The sequence below is a fragment of the Choloepus didactylus genome, chromosome 4 (assembly GCF_015220235.1).
Source record: "Choloepus didactylus isolate mChoDid1 chromosome 4, mChoDid1.pri, whole genome shotgun sequence".
In the NCBI taxonomy this organism is placed as follows: domain Eukaryota; kingdom Metazoa; phylum Chordata; class Mammalia; order Pilosa; family Megalonychidae; genus Choloepus; species Choloepus didactylus.
Genome location: NC_051310.1, coordinates 169,965,604 through 169,990,546, shown reverse-complemented (window position 1 = coordinate 169,990,546; position 24,943 = coordinate 169,965,604). Strand labels below are relative to the sequence as shown.

Below are 24,943 nucleotides of genomic sequence, written 5' to 3'. Positions count from 1 at the left end.
CAGTTTATCTATTTTTTCTTTTATTGTTTGTGCTTTTGCTGTAAAGTCTAAGAATCCATTGCCTAAACCAAGGTCCTGAAGATATTCCCCTATGTTTTCTTCTAGGAAGTTTATAGTTTTAGTTTATATATTTCGGTTGTTGATCCATTATGAGTTAATTATGTATATGGCATAAGGTAGGGGTCCACTTTCATTCTTTAGAATATGGGAATCCAGTTTTCCATGCACCACTTGTTGAAGAGACTATTTTTTTCCCCACTAAGTGGACTTGGAACTCTTGTCAAAATCATTTGGCCATATATGTGTGGGTTTATTTTTGAGCTCTCAGTTCTATTCCACTGGTCTATATGTCTGTCTTTATGCCAATGCCACACTGTTATGAGTAATGTAACTTTGTAATAAGTTTATAAATTTGGAAGTGTGAGTCTTCCACCTTTGTTCTTCTTTTGCAAGATGGTTTTGGCAATTTGGAGTCACTTGCCCTTTGACAAGAATTTGAGGACTGGCTGTTCTGGTTTGCTAGAACTGCTGTTATGCAAAATACCAGAAATTGATTGGCTTTTGTAAAGGGGATTTATTAGGTTACAAATTTATAGTTCTAAGGCCATAAGAGTGTCCAAACTAAGGCATCAACAAGAGGATACCTTCACTGAAGAAAGGCCCATGGCATCCGGAACACCTCTGTCAGTTGGGAAGGCATGTGACTGGTTTCTGCTGGTCTTTTGCTCCTAGGTTCTGGTTTCAAAATGGCTTTCTCCACAATGTCTCTGGCCTTCTGTCTCTCTTAGCTTCTTTCCGAGTTCCTGTACATTTTTGCTTGTTCTCCTAGGACATTTCTCTCAAAGCATCTGGGGGTCCTCTCTTAGCTTCTCCAGGGTAAACTATGGGCTTCATCTCTTAGCTTAGCATCTGCAAACATCCTTCTGTCTACATTTCCCAGTGTCTCCAAGCATCTGGATCTCCAAAAGTCTGGGTTTGTGTCGACTCTTAGGTTCTCCCGGGGGCATACTCTGGATACGTTTCTTAGCTTCTCTCCAAAGTGTCTCTCTCAGCTTTTCTGAGTTCCTTTTCTCCATGAGCTCTCTTTAAGTATTCCAGCAAACTAATCAAGGCCCACCCCAAATGAGCAGATTCATACCTCCATGGAAATAATTTGATCAGAAAGATCTCACCCACAGTTGGGTGGCTCATATTTCCATGGAAACATTCAATCAGAACGTCCTACCCACAAGATTGGATTAAAAGATCATGGCTCTAATTAAGGAAGGGGGAACAATAATCCAAGAAGAACAGATAAGCTATTTAACGTTCTGGGGATGCCCAGAAATGACTATGGTCTGTTAATTTCTGAGGGATGTAGTAGGAACAAGTTCACTGAAATGTTGCTATATTATGTAACTTTCTTGGGGTAAAGTAGGAACATGTTGGAAGGTAAGCAGTTATCTTAGGTTAGTTGTCTTTTTCTTACTCCCTTGTTATGGTCTCTTTGAAATGTTCTTTTATTGTATGTTTGTTTTCTTTTTAACTTTTTTTTTCATACAGTTGATTTAAAAAAGAAGGGAAAGTTAAAAAAAAAAAGAAAAAAGAAAAAAGACAAACAAGGAAAAAAAAAAAAAAAAAAAAGATGTAGTGCCCCCTTGAGGAGCCTGTGGAGAATGCAGGGGTATTTGCCTACCCCACCTTCATGGTTGCTAACATGACCACAGACATAGGGGACTGGTGGTTTGATGGGTTGAGCCCTCTACCATAAGTTTTACCCTTGGGAAGATGGTTGCTGCAAAGGAGAGGCTAGGCCTCCCTGTATTTGTGCCTAAGAGTCTCCTCCTGAATGCCTCTTTGTTGCTCAGATGTGGCCCTCTCTCTCTGGCTAAGCCAACTTGAAAGGTGAAATCACTGCCCTCCCCCCTACGTGGGATCAGACACCCAGGGAAGTGAATCTCCCTGGCAACGTGGAATATGACTCCCGGGGAGGAATGTAGACCCGGCATCGTGGGATGGAGAACATCTTCTTGACCAAAAGGGGGATGTGAAAGGAAATGAAATAAGCTTCAGTGGCAGAGAGATTCCAAAACGAGCCGGGAGATCACTCTGGTCGGCACTCTTACGCACACTTTAGACAACCTTTTTTAGGTTCTAAAGAATTGGGGTAGCTGGTGGTGGATACCTGAAACTATTAAACTACAACCCAGAACCCATGAATCTCAAAGACAGTTGTATAAAAATGTAGCTTATGAGGGGTGACAGTGGGATTGGGAATGCCATAAGGACCAAACTCCACTTTGTCTAGTTTATGGATGGATGTGTAGAAAAGCAGGGGAAGCAAACAAACAGACAAAGGTATCCAGTGTTCTTTTTTACTTCAATTGCTCTTTTTCACTCTAATTATTATTCTTGTTATTTTTGTGTGTGTGCTAATGAAGGTGTCAGGGATTGATTTAGGTGATGAATGTACAACTATGTAATGGTACTGTAAACAATCGAAAGTACAATTTGTTTTGTATGACTGCGTGGTATGTGAATATATCTCAATAAAATGATGATTAAAAAAAAAAAAAAAAAAAAAGATCATGGCTCTTCTGGGGTCCATAACAGCTTCCAACTTGCACACTGGCTTTTCCATTTCTGTGAAAAAACCTTTTGGATTTTGATTGGGATTGTATTAAATCTGTAAGTCACTTTGGGTAATATTGACATCTTAGCAATAATAAGACTTCCAATCCATGAGCATGAGCTATCTTTCCATTAATATTTAAGTCTTCTTTAATTTTTCTGAGTAATGGTTTGTGACTTTCCATGTACAAGTCCTCTACCTCCTTGTTTAAATTTAATCTTAGATCTTTGGCATTGTTGTGGCTCCTGCTCAACTGCTCCTGTTTAGCCGGGCTGCCTTCACACTGCTGGGTGCAGGGGACGAGGCAACACCAGGTTTTGTTCACTGTCTGCTGCTGGGTGGCAGGCCAAGAGTCACCAAGTCCAGGTCTTCTTATGCCACTGGGTAGATTGCCAGGAGATAGTAAACTCTGCTGATCCTACTGGATCAGCCTGCTGCTGCTCCAGTGTGAAATGGGGATTGAAGCTCCCCAAAAAGTCTCAGTTGTTCTCATCCCTTCCTGGTCTCTGACCAGGGAGAACAGGCTTTTCTTGTTTTCAGGGGTTTTTGTTGTTGTTGTTGTTGTTGTTGTTCTTTGTCTATGCCTTTTGGTGGTTCCTGGTTGCAAGCCTCTCTGGATCCAGTCCAAGATATGTGGGGGATAGAAGAAAACCCAGAAAACTGACTGCAGTGTCCTTCCTCAAGTTCTAAAGTCCCTAGCCACTTCACCTTCTTCTACCCAGTTTTCAGATTCCTTTTATGATTGCCTGTTGAATTATTTCCAGGGTGTTTAGTTGTGTTTAAAGGAAAGGAGTAGGGAAAAGTGAGGGAAGCTGCCATCTTGTTTGTGTCTGGAAGTCCCCTCTATAAACTTTCAATTTGAATACAGACCTTAAAGTGATATATGATATGACTGAATAATTGGCAGTATATAACCCAATGCTTAAGTATATAGTAAAAAGGAGCATATGGGTAAGTAAGGGCTAGAGGTCTAGAGTAGGACAACGGAGATGATATAATTTAGGCAGGGCCTTATTGCAGAAAGCAAGGTCATACAATTGAAAGGAACAGCATGAACAGAATGAATTATGGAAAACAACTGAAGAAATTTTCCTGGCTAGAGCAAAAATTGTATTAGGGAATAATGAGTATAGAAAATTTTAGACCTTCGTGATAGCATGGAAAGCCTTAAAAGTCTATAATGAATGTGAGATGTGGATGAATTATCGTGGACATAACATATGCTATGTGAACTTAGGAACTCCATACTTTATAAGTCAAGCCCTTGATTTTGAGGCTTGCTCAAGTGAAACTTATGGTTGTAAAGGGGAGGCTAAGCCCACCTATAATTATGCCTAGGACTCACCTCCAGAGAGCCTCTTCTGTTGCTCAAATGTGGACGTTCCCTCTCTCTAAGCCTAATTCTGCAAATAAATCCATCACCCTCACCCCTGATGTGGGACAGGACTCCCCAGATGAGTGAGTCGTCCTGGCAATGTGGGACACAGATTCCGGGAGTGGGCCTGACCCAGGCATCGGGGGATTGGGAATGCCTTTTTGACTTGGGGGGCAGGTAAGGCAACAAGATGAGGTTTCAGTGGCTAAGAGAATTCAAATGGAGTCGAGAGGCTGTTCTGGAGGCTACTCCTATGTAAGCTTCACCTAGATATGCCACATGACCACAATATGATAAGCCCAAGTCAACAGTAGTCCCAAAAACCTTAAATACCCGAACCCTATTTGAGACTCTATAAAAGTTTCAGTAAATTTATTCTTCAGAAACATAAATCCTTCAGACAACTCCTATGCCAGCTGAGTCCAAAACCCAGAGACAGTAGCCTCTTCAAGAACATCAACCAGATGTGTCCCCTTTTCTCATAAAGTCAACACCCCTTTTCAACATGAACAAGTTAGGGTGGTCACTGCCTAGACATCCCTGAAGATCGGTAAAGTGATTAAACTGGAGGAAGGGTAGCAACAGACAAGATGGAATTTAACAAAGGATTATGAATTCTGAATCTCTATATAATTTGCTTTTTCTTAGTTGCTAGGGTATTAGAATAGCTAGAAGGAAAGAATTGAAATGGTGGGACTCTAACCCATAGTATCCTTTGAAATTTGTTCTATAGCTACTTGTTAAATCATACTTTGAAAGATATTATCTTTTTGTTTATGTTATATTTCACAATAAGGAAATAACTGAAACTGTGGAACTGTAACCCATAATGTTCTTTGAAATTTGCTAACTATTTGTTAAATTACATTTGGAAAGTTATTATTTCTATGTATATATGTTATATTCTACAATAAAAAAAAAAGAGTCTGTAATGAGATTTGATACCGTGGAAAACAGAAAATCATCCAAAAATTGTAAGGAGGGAGAGTAATAAGAAAGTGACATTTAAGCTATATTAGTTTATAGTAGATGTGCAAGGTATTTTATAGAGGGGGAAACATCAAGGAGCTAGTTAAGAGTTTGTAATAGTGTGAGATTAAGTGCGAGGTGATGACTGTGACTAGGAGGTTGTTGAAGTGGGAATGAAGAGGAAATAGGATTCCAAAGAAAAAGTGGTGGGTCTTGGTTCCTGACTAGATATAAAAAGTGGGGTTTGATTTACAGGATGCCGGCTTTGGTGAGTTTTCTTTTCCCATATATTTAATTAATAGATAAAGGAAATTTTTAAAGAATTAATTTTGCCCTTTTGAAAACTACTTTTGCACTCCCTTCCCACATACATATGTAATTTGAGAAAAACTTTACTGTCCTTGGGCAGCTGATTAGCACTTTCCTTTAATCTTTTTCCAAGCAACATACTGTTACCACACATCTGAAATAGCTGTTGTACATGTTAAAAGATGTTGAGCCTCACTAGTAATTAAAGAAATGCAAATTAAAACAACAAAGATTGTTTTTATGATAATATTCAACATGGTGAGGGTTTGATGAGACACATATTTTTATTCATTTCTATGAGAGTAAATGGTACAATCTTTTAGGAAATAAATTTACAATATGCCTTTAAAAAGCCTTTAAACTGTTTAAGTAATTACACTTGTAAGAGTTTGTAGTAAGGAAATAATCAGAAATACAAAGAGACAGTGTATACCAAAATGTTAGCTGCTTGTGTTCTCAATTTTCCACAAATATAACTATATCTAACTGTCCAACAGGAGTGAATGAATAAAGAATATGCTTTGATGGAATATTACACAGCCCTTAAAATAATGTTTTAAGGGAATTTGATGATATAAGTAAATACTTATGATATACTATAAAGTGAATTCTAGTTTTACATACTTCAGTAATATCCTGTCATGTCATGCCTTTCTAATCTGTTTTTACAGTCATTATTAGGGCACAAAAAAAATCTTGCTATTATTTTCAGACATTACTTGCCAACCACTTCATATTAATAAAACTAATTTTAGCCTCTTGAACTAAAAATTTCCCCCTGAAATTTGAAAGTATCCATTAACAATTATGAATCAAAAACATTTGAATAAGACACTTGAAATAGAATAAAAACATTTAGTAACATGTAGGTGAATTTCTAGTTTTATATTTTACTAAAATAATTAAATTGAGCATATTTTAATTTTGACTTATGAAATTGTCAACATTTTTTAAAAGCAGTTTTGGAAAATGAGTTTACCAAACTTAACCTCATTGATCCTCAAATGGTAATTAACAGTTAACAATGCTTACCACAACTAATTACTGTTTAAAGGCAATGTGCTGGTTTGAATGTATTATGTTCCCCAGAAAAAGCCATATTCTTTGATGCACTCTTGTGGGGCAGACATTTTAGTGCTGATTAGACTGGAATTCTTTGAGTGTTTCCATGGAGATGTGCCCCACTTAAGTGTAGGTGATAACTCTGATGAGATAATTATCATGGAGGTGTGGCTCCGCACATTCAGCGTGGGCCTTGATTACTGGAGCAGTATATAAGCTGAGACAGCAGGAGCAAGTTGACACAGCCAAGAGGGACACTTTGAAGAAAGCCCAGGAGCTGCAGATGAGAGACAGTTTGAAGACGGCCGTTGAAAGCAGACTCTTGCTCCGGAGAAGCTGAGAGAGGACAAATATCCCAAGTGCAACTAAGAGTGACATTTTTGAGGAACTGAAGCCTAGAGAGGAATGTCCTGGGAGAAAGCCATTTTGAAACCAGAACTTTGGTGCAGATACCAGCCACATGCCTTCCCAGCTAACAGAGGTTTTCCAGACACCATTGGCCATCCTCCAGTGAAGGTACCCAATTGCTGATGTGTTACCTTGGACACTTTATGGCCTTAAGACTGTAACTGTGTAACCAAGTAAACCCCGTTTTATAAAAGCCAATCTATCTCTGGTGTTTTGTATTCCGGCAGCATTAGCAAACTAGAACAGACAATGTTCTAAATAAATATGCATTTTTTCATTTAATTCTCAAAATAATCCTTTGAGATGAGTATTGTTATCATTCCACTTTATAGATGAGGCATCTGAGGCTCCAAAAGTTATGTAACTCACCTACATAATAAGTGGTGTACCCAGGATTCAAATTCACGTAGTCTGGCTCCAAAGTTCACTCTTTTAACCACTATTTGGAGTTTATTCCAGAGATAGAATTCCAAAGAACAAGGACAAAGCCAGCCAAATAAGTCAGAGTGACTTCAACCAAGAGTCAAAAATTAGAACTAGAGCCCAAACAAGAGAAATGGTCTTAGATGACTGATTCTTAACCTTCATCTTATCAATCTTAAGTAGTATTTGATAACATGGACTTTGGAGTCAGAAATGGGGAAAAAAATAGTACTACTTCATAAAGATGTTGTGAGGATATCTTACATTCCTAGGTTTACCATAACAAAGTACCACAAATTGGGTGGCTTAAAACAACAGAAATTTATTCCCTCATGGTTCTGGGTGCCAGAAGTCCGAAATCAAGGTGTCATCCGGGTCATGCTCCCTCACAGAATCCTTCCTCGCCTCTTCCTAGCTTCTAGTGGCCTGAGGCATTCCTTGGTTGTGGCAGCATAAATCCATTCTCCGCCACAATCTTTGCATGGCCATCTTGATGTGTGTCTCCATCTTCATACTGTGTTCTCCTCTCTGTATCAGTTATCTGTGTCTCTTCTCTTCTTGTGACATCATAAATCATATTGGATGAGGACCCACCCTCATTCAGTATTACCTCATCTTAACTTTTTTATGTCTGCGAAGGCCCTGTTTCCAAATCAGGTCACATTCACAGGTACTGGGGGTTAGGACTTCAACATATCTTTTTGGGGAACACAAAGTCAACCCGTACCAGAGGAGTAAAAGTAAACATATGTAGATCTGGTAGGACAGTGCCTTGCATATGGTACTCAATATATACCAACTATTATTATTAAAGATTTCTTAAGAACCTTCTTCCTAGAAAAATATGCATATTTTTGTAGCATACAACTTTAGACCCTTTGTGGACCACATAATTCCCAAGTGTGGATCGTTTTAACGTGGCGGAGAACTCCTGCTGTAATTAAAGAAATACTCTTTTTACCGTCGAATGTGGTTGAATTAGAGTTTGTTGTTCAGAGTAAGGGTTGCCAATTCTCATTTCCACCTGGTATCCTTGGTATTGAGGTAAAATAAATGCAGTCTTCATTTAATCCTGCCTTTTTTTAAATTACAGAGTAATTTAATACACAATATCATAGTATCTCTCTTGCCAGGAGATACATTAGTTGGGGGATTGACTCCCAAATAAACATTTTTAAGTAGGGAGGCAGCTGTAAATCCATTGTAGTGGTTCAGAATTTGCAGGCATTCCCATCCTGCATTTCTCCAGCTCCCTGAAACATCACATATGATCACTCAAGACATTTGGGCCTCCACTACCACCACCATCCCCTCTAACTCTATCAGTAACTCAATAGCAGTAGTGATGAGGGCCCCAGAACTCTACATATTCATAGCAGAAGGAAATAAGCTAAGTTAGTCATGGATTAAAGAACTAAATAGCCAAACTGTGTCTCAGGATGGCAAAGGGTATGGCTACCACATCATAGGAATAATGGTGGTCAAAGCTTGAGAGCAGAGAAGACTAAGGTAGGGATAGGAGAACTGTTATTAGCCTTCTGTCACTTTAGAGAGACTGATGGTGTGGTGGTTAAAAGTTCAGAGTTAGACCTGCATTCATAGCCCAACCCTATCTACCATTTCCTGGCTAATATAACCTGAGGCAAGTAACTTGACCTCTCTGACCTCATATTCTTTTCTTTTGTAAAATAGGAATGATAATCTGTAAGTTTTTTAGGATTAAATGACACTGTTTGAAAAGCACTGCACATTGTCTAGCCTGCCTTAAGTACCTTAAGTTCATTCCACAAACAAAAGATGATGATTCCTCTTAGGTCAGAATTGGGGAAAAAAAGAGTTAATATTATTACAGGACAAAAAAAGAGTTAATATTCTTACTCAGTAAGAAGAAGAAATATCATCCCTGAGTATGTTCAAGCAAAGACCAAACAATTATATATCATATTTCAGAGATTCATGGATGGATTCAGCCATTCAGTGAGAGATCATAGTCTAATTTCCCTTTCCACTCTAAGACCCTTTGACTTTATAAAACAGACCCACATGAAAACTAAGTTTTATTAACATGGTTGTGTTAACAGAATTAAATCTGAAGAAGTTGGGTCATGAAATATTTTAGTTTAACATAATGAGATTTTTATTGGCTTCTTTGGTTATACCTTTTACAAATTGAGAAAACTTGCCAAGGATCACTGGTGTAAGTAAGTGATGTAATTAGAATTAAATTTTAGTCACAGAGGCTTCCAGACAGTGTTCTATCTATGGAGGGAAGCTAAGCAGATGTTAGGTATTAATTAGCACCTTGGAAAAATTTAATTAGATTTTAAGAATACAATGAAAAAAGCCAGTTTAAAAAAAAAATGCATCAAAGATTCTATTTAAATTTCACCTAAAACAATTTGGAATGCATCTTAGGTTTTTTTTGTTGTTTTTTTTTTTAATCTGTAATTTATATTCTGCCCCCTAGAAATAATTTGAAGGAACAGCTTAGAACATTATACTGGAAATGAGAAGAAGAAGAAGAAAAAGAAAAGCTAAAAGGACTTCCCACATCAGTTCAGAGAGCCAAATTAAATGTCTCGGAATTAACTACTATAACTCAAAGGGAAATTATGTAGAGAAAGAAACTTTTTATGTAGGGACAGAATGGCATAGTGAAAAAGAGTACAATTTTTAGAGGCAGAAAACCTAGGCTTATGCCCTTTTGCCATCGTTGGTCTGCTTTGTAACTTTGGCAATTCATTTAACCTTAGAAGATTCAGTTTCCTCATCCATAAATCAAGGAATATAATCTTGCTTTTCTTTCTTTTGGTGTTATAACAGTTAAATGACTTGGTTTCTATATGAAAGAATTTATAAACTATAAAACATATCCAAATGTTAATTGTTATTTATGACATGAAAATAGCATTATGATCCAACACAATTATTTTGTGTTTAAAAAGATCGTGAGCTTTACAAGGTTTTGGGGGGTAGGGGATGTTGAAATAGATGACATTTACTTCAGTATCTCTTTGTTTTCCTCCAACAGCTCCTTCAAAACATTAAGGCACAATTCCCTTAGGGTCCTTTTACCCTAACAAGAATTCAGTATAGAGGCGGGGCAAGATGGCAGACTGGTGAGCTGTATGTTTTAGTTACTCCTCCAGGAAAGTAGGTAAAAAGCCAGGAACTGCGTGGACTGGACACCACAGAGCAATCTGTCTTTGGGCATACTTCATACAACACTCATGAAAACGTGGAACTGCTGAGATCAGCGAAATCTGTAAGTTTTTGCGGCCAGGGGACCCGCGCCCCTCCCTGCCAGGCTCAGTCCCGGGGGAGGAGGGGCTGTCAGCTCCAGGAAGGAGAAGGGAGAATTGCAGTGGCTGCTCTCATCGGAAACTCATTCTACTGATTCAAACTCCAACCATAGATAGACTGAGGCCAGACACCAGAGACTCTGAGAGCAGCCAGCCCAGCAGAGAGGAGACGGGCATAGAAGGAAAACAACACGAGAAGCTCCAAAGTAAAAGCAGAGGATTTTTGGAGTTCTGGTGAACAGAGAAAGGGGAAGGGCGGAGATCAGGCCTTGAGGCGCATATGCAAATCCCGAAGCAAGGCTGATCTCTCTGCCCAGGGCACCTTTCCTTAATGGCCCTGGTTGCTTTGTCTATTAGCATTTCAATAACCCATTAGATCTCTGAGGAGGGCCGTTTTTTTTTTTTTTTTTTTTAAATCCTTTTTGCTTTTTCTAAAACAATTACTCTAAGAAGCTCAATACAGAAAGCTTCAAAGAATTGAAATTTGGGCACGTCAAGTCAAGAGCAGAACTAAGAGAGCTCTGAGACAAAAGGCAATAATCCAGTGGCTGAGAAAATTCACTAAACAACACAACTTCCCAAGAAAAGGGGGGTGTCCGCTCACAGCCACCATCCTGGTGGACAGGAAACACTCCTGCCCATCGCCAGCCCCATAGCCCAGAGCTGCCCCAGACAACCCAGTGTGACGGAAGTGCTTCAAATAACAGGCACACACCACAAAACTGGGCGTGGACATTAGCCTTCCCTGCAACCTCAGCTGAATGTCCCAGAGCTGGGAAGGGGGAGCAGTGTGAATTAACAGAGCCCCATTCAGCCATCATTTGAGCAGACTGGGAGCCTCCCAACACAGCCCAGCAGCCCAGAACTGCCCTGGGGGGACGGCACTCACCTGTGACATAGCACAGTCATCCCTCAACAGAGGACCCGGGGTGCACAGCCTGGAAGAGGGGCCCACTTGCAAGTCTCAGGAGCCATACGCCAATACCAAAGACTTGTGGGTCAGTGGCAGAGACAAACTGTGGCAGGACTGAACTGAAGGATTAGACTATTGCAGTAGCTTTAAAACTCTAGGATCATCAGGGAGATTTGATTGTTAGGGCCACCCCCCCTCCCCGACTGCCCAGAAACACGCCCCACATACAGGGCAGGCAACACCAACTACACACGCAAGCTTGGGACACCAATTGGGCCCCACAAGACTCACTCCCCCACTCACCAAAAAGGCTAAGCAGGGGAGATCTGGCTTGTGGAGAACAGGTGGCTCGTGGACGCCACCTGCTGGTTAGTTAGAGAAAGTGTACTCCACGAAGCTGTAGATCTGATAAATTAGAGATAAGGACTTCAACTGGTCTACAAACCCTAAAAGAACCCTATCAAGGACAGCAAATGCCACGAGGCCAAAAACAACAGAAAATTATAAAGCATATGAAAAAACCAGACGATATGGATAACCCAAGCCCAAGCACCCAAATCAAAAGACCAGAAGAGACACACCTAGAGCAGCTACTCAAAGAACTAAAGATGAACAATGAGACCCTAGTACGGGATATGAAGGAAATCAAGAAGACCCTAGAAGAGCATAAAGAAGACATTGCAAGACTAAATAAAAAAATGGATGATCTTATGGAAATTAAAGAAACTGTTGACCAAATTAAAAAGATTCTGGACACTCATAGTACAAGACTAGAGGAAGTTGAACAACGAATCAGTGACCTGGAAGATGACAGAATGGAAAATGAAAGCATAAAAGAAAGAATGGGGAAAAAAATTGAAAAACTCGAAATGGACCTCAGGGATATGATAGATAATATGAAGCGTCCGAATATAAGACTCATTGGTGTCCCAGAAGGGGAAGAAAAGGGTAAAGGTCTAGGAAGAGTATTCAAAGAAATTGTTGGGGAAAACTTCCCAAATCTTCTAAACAACATAAATACACAAATCATAAATGCTCAGCGAACTCCAAATAGAATAAATCCAAAAAAACCCACTCCGAGACATATACTGATCACACTGTCAAACATAGAAGAGAAGGAACAAGTTCTGAAAGCAGCAAGAGAAAAGCAATTCACCACATACAAAGGAAACAGCATAAGACTAAGTAGTGACTACTCAGCAGCCACCATGGAGGCGAGAAGGCAATGGCACGATATATTTAAAATTCTGAGAGAAAGGAATTTCCAGCCAAGAATACTTTATCCAGCAAAGCTCTCCTTCAAATTTGAGGGAGAGCTTAAATTTTTCACAGACAAAGAAATGCTGAGAGAATTTGCTAACAAGAGACCTGCCCTACTGGAGATACTAAAGGGAGCCCTACAGACAGAGAAACAAAGACAGGACAGAGAGACTTGGAGAAAGGTTCAGTACTAAAGAGATTCGGTATGGGTACAATAAAGGATATTAATAGAGAGAGGGAAAAATATGGCAAACATAATCCAAAGGATAAGATGGCCGATTCAAGAAATGCCTTCACGGTTTTAACGTTGAATGTAAATGGATTAAACTCCCCAATTAAAAGATATAGATTCGCAGAATGGATCAAAAAAAATGAACCATCAATATGTTGCATACAAGAGACTCATCTTAGACACAGGGACACAAAGAAATTGAAAGTGAAAGGATGGAAAAAAATATTTCATGCAAGCTACAGCCAAAAGAAAGCAGGTGTAGCAATATTAATCTCAGATAAAATAGACTTCAAATGCAGGGATGTTTTGAGAGACAAAGAAGGCCACTACATACTAATAAAAGGGGCAATTCAGCAAGAAGAAATAACAATCGTAAATGTCTATGCACCCAATCAAGGTGCCACAAAATACATGAGAGAAACATTGGCAAAACTAAAGGAAGCAATTGATGTTTCCACAATAATTGTGGGAGACTTCAACACATCACTCTCTCCTATAGATAGATCAACCAGACAGAAGACCAATAAGGAAATTGAAAACCTAAACAATCTGATAAATGAATTAGATTTAACAGACATCTACAGGACATTACATCCCAAATCACCAGGATACACATACTTTTCTAGTGCTCACAGAACTTTCTCCAGAATAGATCATATGCTGGGACATAAAACAAGCCTCAATAAATTTAAAAAGATTGAAATTATTCAAAGCACATTCTCTGACCACAATGGAATACAATTAGAAGTCAATAACCATCAGAGACTTAGAAAATTCACAAATACCTGGAGGTTAAACAACACACTCCTAAACAATCAGTGGGTTAAAGAAGAAATAGCAAGAGAAATTGCTAAATATATAGAGACGAATGACAATGAGAACACAACATACCAAAACCTATGGGATGCAGCAAAAGCAGTGCTAAGGGGGAAATTTATAGCACTAAACGCATATATTAAAAAGGAAGAAAGAGCCAAAATCAAAGAACTAATGGATCAACTGAAGAAGCTAGAAAATGAACAGCAAACCAATCCTAAACCAAGTAGAAGAAAAGAAATAACAAGGATTAAAGCAGAAATAAATGACATAGAGAACAAAAAAACAATAGAAAGGATAAATATCACCAAAAGTTGGTTCTTTGAGAAGATCAACAAGATTGACAAGCCCCTAGCTAGACTGACAAAATCAAAAAGAGAGAAGACCCATATAAACAAAATAATGAATGAAAAAGGTGACATAACTGCAGATCCTGAAGAAATTAAAAAAATTATAAGAGGATATTATGAACAACTGTATGGCAACAAACTGGATAATGTAGAAGAAATGGACAATTTCCTGGAAACATATGAACAACCTAGACTGACCAGAGAAGAAATAGAAGACCTCAACCAACCCATCACAAGCAAAGAGATCCAATCAGTCATCAAAAATCTTCCCACAAATAAATGCCCAGGGCCAGATGGCTTCACAGGGGAATTCTACCAAACTTTCCAGAAAGAACTGACACCAATCTTACTCAAACTCTTTCAAAACATTGAAGAAAATGGAACACTACCTAACTCATTTTATGAAGCTAACATCAATCTAATACCAAAACCAGGCAAAGATGCTACAAAAAAGGAAAACTACCGGCCAATCTCCCTAATGAATATAGATGCAAAAATCCTCAACAAAATACTTGCAAATCGAATCCAAAGACACATTAAAAAAATCATACACCATGACCAAGTGGGGTTCATTCCAGGCATGCAAGGATGGTTCAACATCAGAAAAACAATCAATGTATTACAACACATTAAAAACTCGAAAGGGAAAAATCAATTGATCATCTCAATAGATGCTGAAAAAGCATTTGACAAAATCCAACATCCCTTTTTGATAAAAACACTTCAAAAGGTAGGAATTGAAGGAAACTTCCTCAACATGATAAAGAGCATATATGAAAAACCCACAGCCAGCATAGTACTCAATGGTGAGAGACTGAAAGCCTTCCCTCTAAGATCAGGAACAAGACAAGGATGCCCGCTGTCACCACTGTTATTCAACATTGTGCTGGAAGTGCTAGCCAGGGCAATCCGGCAAGACAAAGAAATAAAAGGCATCCAAATTGGAAAAGAAGAAGTAAAACTGTCATTGTTTGCAGATGATATGATCTTATACCTAGAAAACCCTGAGAAATCAACGATACACCTACTAGAGCTAATAAACAAATTTAGCAAAGTAGCGGGATACAAGATTAATGCACATAAGTCAGTAATGTTTCTATATGCTAGAAATGAACAAACTGAAGAGACACTCAAGAAAAAGATACCATTTTCAATAGCAACTAAAAAAATCAAGTACCTAGGAATCAACTTAACCAAAGATGTAAAAGACCTATACAAAGAAAACTACATAACTCTACTAAAAGAAATAGAAGGGGACCTTAAAAGATGGAAAAATATTCCATGTTCATGGATAGGAAGGCTAAATGTCATTAAGATGTCAATTCTACCCAAACTCATCTACAGATTCAATGCAATCCCAATCAAAATTCCAACAACCTACTTTGCAGACTTGGAAAAGCTAGTTATCAAATTTATTTGGAAAGGGAAGATGCCTCGAATTGCTAAAGACACTCTAAAAAAGAAAAACGAAGTGGGAGGACTTACACTCCCTGACTTTGAAGCTTATTATAAAGCCACAGTTGCCAAGACAGCATGGTACTGGCACAAAGATAGACATATAGATCAATGGAATCGAATTGAGAATTCAGAGATAGACCCTCAGATCTATGGCCGACTGATCTTTGATAAGGCCCCCAAAGTCACCGAACTGAGCCATAATGGTCTTTTCAACAAATGGGGCTGGGAGAGTTGGATATCCATATCCAAAAGAATGAAAGAGGACCCCTACCTCACCCCCTACACAAAAATTAACTCAAAATGGACCAAAGATCTCAATATAAAAGAAAGTACCATAAAACTCCTAGAAGATAATGTAGGAAAACATCTTCAAGACCTTGTATTAGGAGGCCACTTCCTAGACTTTACACCCAAAGCACAAGCAACAAAAGAGAAAATAGATAAATGGGAACTCCTCAAGCTTAGAAGTTTCTGCACCTCAAAGGAATTTCTCAAAAAGGTAAAGAGGCAGCCAACTCAATGGGAAAAAATTTTTGGAAACCATGTATCTGACAAAAGACTGATATCTTGCATATACAAAGAAATCCTACAACTCAATGACAGTAGTACAGACAGCCCAATTATAAAATGGGCAAAAGATATGAAAAGACAGTTCTCTGAAGAGGAAATACAAATGACCAAGAAACACATGAAAAAATGTTCAGCTTCACTAGCTATTAGAGAGATGCAAATTAAGACCACAATGAGATACCATCTAACACCGGTTAGAATGGCTGCCATTAAACAAACAGGAAACTACAAATGCTGGAGGGGATGTGGAGAAATTGGAACTCTTATTCATTGTTGGTGGGACTGTATAATGGTTCAGCCACTCTGGAAGTCAGTCTGGCAGTTCCTTAGAAAACTAGATATAGAGCTACCATTCGATCCAGCGATTGCACTCCTCGGTATATACCCGGAAGATCGGAAAGCAGTGACACGAACAGATATCTGCACGCCAATGTTCATAGCAGCATTATTCACAATTGCCAAGAGATGGAAACAACCCAAATGTCCTTCAACAGATGAGTGGATAAATAAAATGTGGTATATACACACGATGGAATACTACGCGGCAGTAAGAAGGAACGATCTGGTGAAACATATGACAACATGGATGAACCTTGAAGACATAATGCTGAGCGAAATAAGCCAGGCACAAAAAGAGAAATATTATATGCTACCACTAATGTGAACTTTGAAAAATGTAAAACAAATGGTTTATAATGTAGAATGTAGGGGAACTAGCAGTAGAGAGCAATTAAGGAAGGGGGAACAATAATCCAAGAAGAACAGATAAGCTATTTAACGTTCTGGGGATGCCCAGAAATGACTATGGTCTGTTAATTTCTGATGGATGTAGTAGGAACAAGTTCACTGAAATGTTGCTATATTATGTAACTTTCTTGGGGTAAAGTAGGAACATGTTGGAAGTTAAGCAGTTATCTTAGGTTAGTTGTCTTTTTCTTACTCCCTTGCTATGGTCTCTTTGAAATGCTCTTTTATTGTATGTTTGTTTTCTTTTTAACTTTTTTTTTCATACAGGTGATTTGAAAAAAGAAGGGAAAGTTAAAAAAAAAAAAAAAAAAAAAAAAAGAAAAAAGACAAACAAGGGGAAAAAAAAAAAAAAAAAGATGTAGTGCCCCCTTGAGGAGCCTGTGGAGAATGCAGGGGTATTCGCCTACCCCACCTCCATGGTTGCTAACATGACCACAGACATAGGGGACTGGTGGTTTGATGGGTTGAGCCCTCTACCATAAGTTTTACCCTTGGGAAGACGGTTGCTGCAAAGGAGAGGCTAGGCCTCCCTGTATTTGTGCCTAAGAGTCTCCTCCTGAATGCCTCTTTGTTGCTCAGATGTGGCCCTCTCTCTCTGGCTAAGCCAACTTGAAAGGTGAAATCACTGCCCTCCCCCCTACGTGGGATCAGACACCCAGGGAAGTGAATCTCCCTGGCAACGTGGAATATGACTCCCAGGGAGGAATGTAGACCTGGCACCGTGGGACGGAGAACATCTTCTTGACCAAAAGGGGGATGTGAAAGGAAATGAAATAAGCTTCAGTGGCAGAGAGATTCCAAAAGGAGCCGAGAGGTCACTCTGGTGGGCACTCTTATGCACACTTTAGACAACCCTTTTTAGGTTCTAAAGAATTGGGGTAGCTGGTGGTGGATACCTGAAACTATCAAACTACAACCCAGAACCCATGAATCTCGAAGACAGTTGTATAAAAATGTAGCTTATGAGGGGTGACAATGGGATTGGGAAAGCCATAAGGACCAAACACCACTTTGTCTAGTTTATGGATGGATGTGTAGAAAAGTAGGGGAAGGAAACAAACAGACAAAGGTACCCAGTGTTCTTTTTTACTTCAATTGCTCTTTTTCACTCTAATTATTATTCTTGTTATTTTTGTGTGTGTGCTAATGAAGGTGTCAGGGATTGATTTAGGTGATGAATGTACAACTATGTAATGGTACTGTAAACAATCGAAAGTACAATTTGTTTTGTATGACTGCGTGGTATGTGAATATATCTCAATAAAATGATGATTTAAAAAAAAAAAAAAAAAAAAGAATTCAGTATAATAAAGTCTTAAAGAGAAATGTAAAATATTTTTTTCCCCACCCCACCGTCCTTTCCAGTCTACATTTGGCATCCGAGCCAGTAGCAGACTTCAAGAGTATTTTACTTCCAGAGATGTCATATTCTATTTAAAATTTATGAACTGCTTAGAAATTATACTTTTTTGGGTCAATTTTTAAAAATTTGAAAAACTGCAGAAAAGTTGAGACAGGAGAACCATAAGCACTACTTTTCTACCCTTACCTAGTTTCACCAGCTGTCAATCTCTTACTATACCTGCTCCATCTTTGTTGTTATTCACACACATGCACACACATACACACTCACTTCCCTTTTGTCAGAACATCCAAAAGCAGACCACAGAAATTAGAAATATGCTATTTTAATTATCATTGTAACTGCTGCTCTAATGCAGCAAAAGCAACATGATTATTGTAAAGTTTATTATTGGTGCCAGGTATTAGTGCTTGTTATATGAAGTGATGTGTACTTTTTTTTGTTTAGATTAGGGCGATTTTCTTAGTAATCCTTTGTTTAATGTCTCCTGAAGTTCTAAGATCTGTGGGTTCAAAGAGTGAATATTACTGAGTTTAACACCCTTAAAAATAAATGATATTGCTATTCTTTAGTAAAAAAAAAGTGATTAAAATTTTATTTATTTTCAAAAATGCCTTTGTATGTGATGGACTGACAGGTTTTATATTTTTAAGCAGTTTGAAAAGAGGAAAAATTCAACATTTAAAATAAAACTTTTATTAGGACTTGAACTGGCATTAGTTAGAAGGGTTGTTCTTTGTTATAACTTGATGTTATCTGAGGGAAGTATATCCATTGTAATTGCTTAATCTGGTATGAGTACAACCATAAAAGCTATTTTCTTTTTTTTTTTTTTTTCCAGGAGATTTTGATGAATTCACTCAAGATAATAATGACATTCTGTTGAAAAACATAGCAGAAGACCTTCGGAATTGTTTACCTCTAGAAACCATGCTTTCCTCAGAACATTTGGCCCTTCAAAAAGTAAACACATTAAAGTAATTTGTTCTTATGCTACTTAAGAGTTCCATTTAAATTAAGGTGGTGGTGTTTATACCCTTATAGCCTTATACTTAAAAATAAAGTTCAGACTCAACTCTGTCTTACCTATTTTTCAATTAGATATTTGAGTGCTTGTTAAGGATTTGACTTGTGGTAAGTGCTTATGGAAAACACAAAAGAAGTATAAGGCATGATTTCTGCCCTCTAGGAGTTCATTCTAGTTGTAAAGTTCAAACTCATTGTTTATAAGACAATTGCCAAAAAACAAATGGAAGTTTAGAATAAATGTCTAAATTGTATTAATATAGTTAATGATTATTGGGTTCAGAGTTTCTATTTGGGATGATGAAAAGGTTTTGGTAATGGATGGTGGTAATGGTGACATGTCAGTGAGAGTGTAATTAACACCAATAAGTTGTATACTTGAAAGTGATTAAATGAGAAATGTATGTATATATGTTACCACAATAAATTGTTAAAAATAAATAAATTCTATTAATATTGATTATAAAGGTAGAAGGAGTTCAGAGAAGGAAGATAAACAGTGAGGACTTAAGTAATTGGGAAAGTATCATGGAAAAGGTGGATTTGAGCTTGGTTTTGAAGAATCATTAGTAAGGCACAAGGGTATCAGGCCAGAAGATGTACTAAATGTAATGTGGTATTGGGCAGGTGACTGTTGGATAGTAATGGGAAATAGGTTGGTTTATTCATTTATAAATTAGGTCATAGCAAAAACAACCAGACAACTCACCACAACCCAACTCTGGAGCAGCAAACTCTACAAAACCCAGCTCTAGAGAAGTAGAATGAACTTAACCATGTCTGAAGAGAAAGACCTAACTTTTCTTTGAAAGGATGATCAGTCATCCTATCAAAGACCCTTTTGTGTGTGTATGGTTTTTCATTTATCCTCTTTCTATCTTTAGCCTGTAACCATGCAGTATATTTAAAAGATCAAGGTTTCTTGTATAGATGTTTCATATGAGGAAGAAAAGTTTCTTACAAGAAGAAATTCTTCAATTTTTTCTAAGCTCTTTCAACAAAACAGCTGTTTACTGTTTTCCATTTTTTTGTCATTTTTTTTTTGCCCTACCAGCGTAAGGTCAATTTTACCATCTCCTTTAAAACAGAAGCGGGTACCTTCTAGGAACCTGCATTTATTTTTTGTCTTTCACCCTTACTTTTTCATTCTCTTTGTCTATCATTCTTTGATTATTTTATATCTATTTAGCTTCTCTTTATTCTCTTTTATTGTTTCATGAAAAATGGGGAAAAATGGGGATTGACTGTATATGACAGAAGGGAACTTATTGGGGTGATGGAAATGCTTTAAAACTGGGTGATGGTGGTTATACAACTATAAAAATTTACTAAAAATAATTGAGTTACTTCAGTGGATGAATTATATGATATTATATATTATACCTTGGTAATACTGTTTAAAAAAAAATAAGATTCTGAGGCCACACTGCCTGGCTTGAATCCTTGCTCTACCGTTTACTAGCTGTGTGACTCTAGGCAAGTTACTTAACTTTCTCTGCTTCAGCTGCCTCATCTGTAAAAGGGGATAATAATAGTTACTATTTAATGGTATTATTAAAAGATTTAAATGAATTAATATATGTAAAGCTCATATAACAGTGCCTGGCACATACTAAGCACTTCATAAATGTTCACTTTAGCGCTACTAATACTATTACACCACGACCTACTGCTACTACTATTACTATTATTGCTTTATACCCTATTGCTCCATCTGTAGTAAGAGAGGATGGTCAAGTTTGAGTTATTCACCAACTTAATTGAAATGATCTCACAGATTGATTTTGACTATGTTGCTTATCATCCTATGTTCTCTTGCCCGGAGTATAATTTCTCTTGGTTGTCTTCCTACCTCCCTCCATTTCTGATTTATATGATCGTTTTTATACCTCCATATCAGTGACCTTTTACTTGAAAACTGTACTAGGTCTTAGCTCTTTTCCTGTTTGTTTCTAAGATTTATTTATTTTCAGTTCAACACACTTTTATTCAGTGCCTGCTAGGTGGCTTTGGACTATATTGGGCAGTATAAGAGAAATATTAAGGACATGATTCTGGCTCTTGTGGTGTTTACAACATGATGGTTTAGGCACTACCTTATTTTATAATATCTATCAAACCCTCATAATGATCCTCATTTCTTCCTTTCTTTCTGATTTTATTTAGCTGTTGAATAGCTTACCCTGAGTATAGTGAAAAGGTAACTTTTCATCTTCATGCTGAAGCCTTTGCTATTCCCATTGATCCTGGCCCTTGTTTCTCATCTCCTAAAACTAAAATCTTCTCCTTGACACCTTGCTTTCTTCAGTTTTCCATCTTAGATCTGTTAATGTGTAAGTCTTTTCTTCTACTCTAGCTCTTTAAAAATTTCACTTCTTTTCTAACTCTCTAGCCTCTCCAGTCTAATTAGTCCTAAACTCTGCTTCAAAAGTTTTTTTCATTTATTGCCTCAACCATGTCACAAATTCTTCAGAGTCCTTAAGCCTTTGACTTTCCAGTACCATTCAATCAACAGATTATTTTTTGAGTTCCTCTTGTTTGTCAGATACACAAAAATAAAAAATGATCAAAGCCCAACAGTAATCTGGCCCTACCTACAATATTGTCCTGTTTTTTTCTTTTCTGTCCCATTTCCCTCACTCTTATCAAGGGTGAAGTTCACCTTTTTGTTTCCTTCTTCTACTTTTGCATTGCACTTTTTTTTTTTTTACTTATTCTTCTATTCCTTTATTCCTAGAATTGCTTTTTATGGTTCTTCTCCAGAAAACTCCCTTCAAATTTTAACACTTACGGGAGACATATGCTATGAATATTGTTTCCTAAAGCAAAACTATTAATGACAGTCTCTTTTTTTGTCTATTGATCTGAAAACAGCAATCTTCCTTGTGGTCTTACAGCCTGTAAACTCCTGAACCAAGGAATTAAACCCTGTACATTCTTAATATTTGCCTAAATGCACATTGTGAACACTTAAGAAATCTTAGTAAACAGTCATTCAAAGTGGATTCTCAAAGGGTAAAAACAGTGGATAGTATAAAACTTCAGAGGAAATTTATAATGCAGTTTGGATGTCATTTATAAAACAATCTTATCAGTATCATGATATACCACTATATATAAAATAAACAAAATGGTATTCATGTTAATAGTTGACCCACAATCCCCTATCCCAACAAATTAAACTGTTTTTATCTTCCTCAATTTCCTTCTGATCCTTGTATATATTCATACTTGATTTTTACATACATATAATAAAGATGTTTTTGATAAGATGTAGATATAATTATATGCAGGCAGACAGTTTGATTCCTTATTATAGTTAAGGTAGAAGGAATCAGACAATTCCTTCTTTGTAGCCACTTGGCTATTATATCATGTACCAACAGTATTAATAAAGGGCTACTATTTATAAACATAAAATTTTAATAACATTTTTATTGTTTGAAAACTTTGTCTCCTGGGCAAAGATTATTAGCTAAGTATTTTGATGGGTACGTCACTGACATGTTGGACCCAGGAGATGTGGTATTAGTTTCAACTTTTCCCTTCTTAATAATTAGTATAAATTTTTTGGCAATGATTCTCTGGATATCAATTTTCTATCTGTAAAATATACTACTTAGGTTAGACAAGATGATCTCCAAAGCTCCTTTCAACTAAAATTTTATGTATTTCTCCCAGCTATGTTTTGCATCATTCCAGGTCAAATATAAAAGTTGGCAGTGTCTCAGAAAGAAAACAAAAGAGGCGCAGAGTTGCTAACTTGAATAAGCAAAACTTTTCTTTCTGTGCCTTGTTATTGCTTTCAGAATTTTAGAATATGAACCATTGATGTTTGCCTTATTTTGCAGTAAAAGAGACTTCTTTGTACTTTGTTTTCTTTAATGTCTTTCTTCTTTCCACCAGATACAGCAGCAGCCAGAACCCACAGTTCACGTTGATGCATTCCTTTATGATGAAGACTTTATTGATTCATTATGTGAGGAAGGAAAACTGAGCAGAAACTACTGTATGGTTTGTGGCTCACACCAGACGGCACCTTTAGGTAGGCACTCAGATATGCAAACCTTCTAACTGTATATGTCATGAGTAGGCAAATTCTTGATGAAGTCACTCTGTTTTTTGAACGCAAAAGGCCAACCTATGGCATAGCTATTACCGAATATTGCAGTTAGTTAGACTAAGTAGAAATGTTATCTAGGGAGGCTAAGCTACTTAATGTCTCCCAAGGGAGCATCCCTGCTTTTCATATCCAGAAACTGTTTAGTCAGAGGTGACTTTTCAGATTCAGAAACTAATTAGAGGTGATTGAATATAGGGGAGCCAACTCATACTCTCCAAACTCAAAAGAAATTGATATGTAAAGCACAGTGCTGATTTATTTACGAGACACATAATTACTAAGGGTGCAGAAAGTTTCTCCCTAAAAAAACATTTATATGGGAAGTCAAATGATAATCAGATTTTGTTGGGTGGGCACAGATTCAGAGGATAGAGATAGATAATCTTGAGAAAGAGTCTATCCAGGCTATGATTTGACCTAGTGAAGCCCCTCTAGTCCAAAACAGAGAACAACTCTAGTGACAAAATCTCCTGCTTCTCTTGCTGCTCAAATGCAGCACAGAGAAGACTGTCTGCATGCTACTAATATGTTAACTCTTCTGTTAACACATTCTTTGTTCTTTGTTCAAACTAGATATGATTCTCTAAGCTACTGCTTTATACACTATTCAACCTCTCTGCTCACTTCGATTTATAGTTATTGCTTGGAGTGGGCTACCTCTCCAATTAAGTAATTTTGCCCTTACATTTCTGATCTTAGATAATATCATTCTCAATTGTTAACTACTACTAAATTTTGGAATATGTTGCTAATATGCCATGAATTGATTGTACCTAAATTATAATTTGAGATTAAATTTCTCTTATTTACTAGTTTAAGATTCTGTTTTTAGATAATACTTATGATTTCCATTTGAGGCTTTAAAATTCACAGACTAGAAAAAGACTTAGACAAGAATAGAGGCAAAATTAAAAAGTGAATTGTAATCAATATACCATGTCAAATGGATCTGAATTTATAGAAAAGCTATGTTTAACAAATAAAAATTTGAAGAATAGGATGTATCTTCCTATTAAAATCAGGTTGTAAATAGTGAACAGGAAGCCGGGGCAGCTCATTAGATTCAACAATGAATCTGAAAGGCTGTCACTCTGTGGCATTTTCCCTCCATGTATGACAAGGAGCTTGAATAGCTTCAAGACGCTAATGGTGACTCTGTGGCACAGGGCAGAAGCACTAGTGTGGCAAAGGGAGTAGAGAGGATGAGGATTCTAGGAAGATAAGGACTATGAAGGCCAAAGCCCACCTGCCTCTCCCCCCCCACCTTCCCCCAAGAGTTACCTCCAAGGCCTGGTCACACCCCTTATTCTCTTCCAGAGGATTGGCCTCTCTGCTTCCATTTTCTTTGCCCCAATCTCTTAGTTATGCTAAGACTTCTTCCTTTCTTGACCATATATTATATAACATATTAATGTAGTGAGTCTTTGGTTACTTCTCTATCAGAAGAAAACCTGACTCAAGCAGTCCCAGATAGTTCATCACAGAAACTGGGGTAAGAAGATTGACCAGGAAGCTCAAAATGGTGGCAATTAAACCAAGGGAAGTAAGAACAATTTATGGGGTATCCTAATATCCTTCCATTCCATCCCTCTCCTGTACTCCAAAACATTCTAGGTTGGTCAGGGC

The 24,943-nt window shown here is 37.5% G+C and overlaps 1 protein-coding gene across 1 annotated transcript in view; it reads left to right on the top strand.

Moving 5' to 3' along the window:
- Positions 1-24,943, top strand: part of LOC119532403 — a 69,086-nt gene that overhangs the window by 30,948 nt on the left and 13,195 nt on the right. Inside the window, exons 2-3 of the mRNA XM_037834813.1 lie at positions 19,010-19,131; positions 23,101-23,239. Of these exons, the coding sequence (XP_037690741.1) occupies positions 19,010-19,131; positions 23,101-23,239 (261 nt within the window). The remainder of the gene's footprint in view (positions 1-19,009; positions 19,132-23,100; positions 23,240-24,943) is intronic.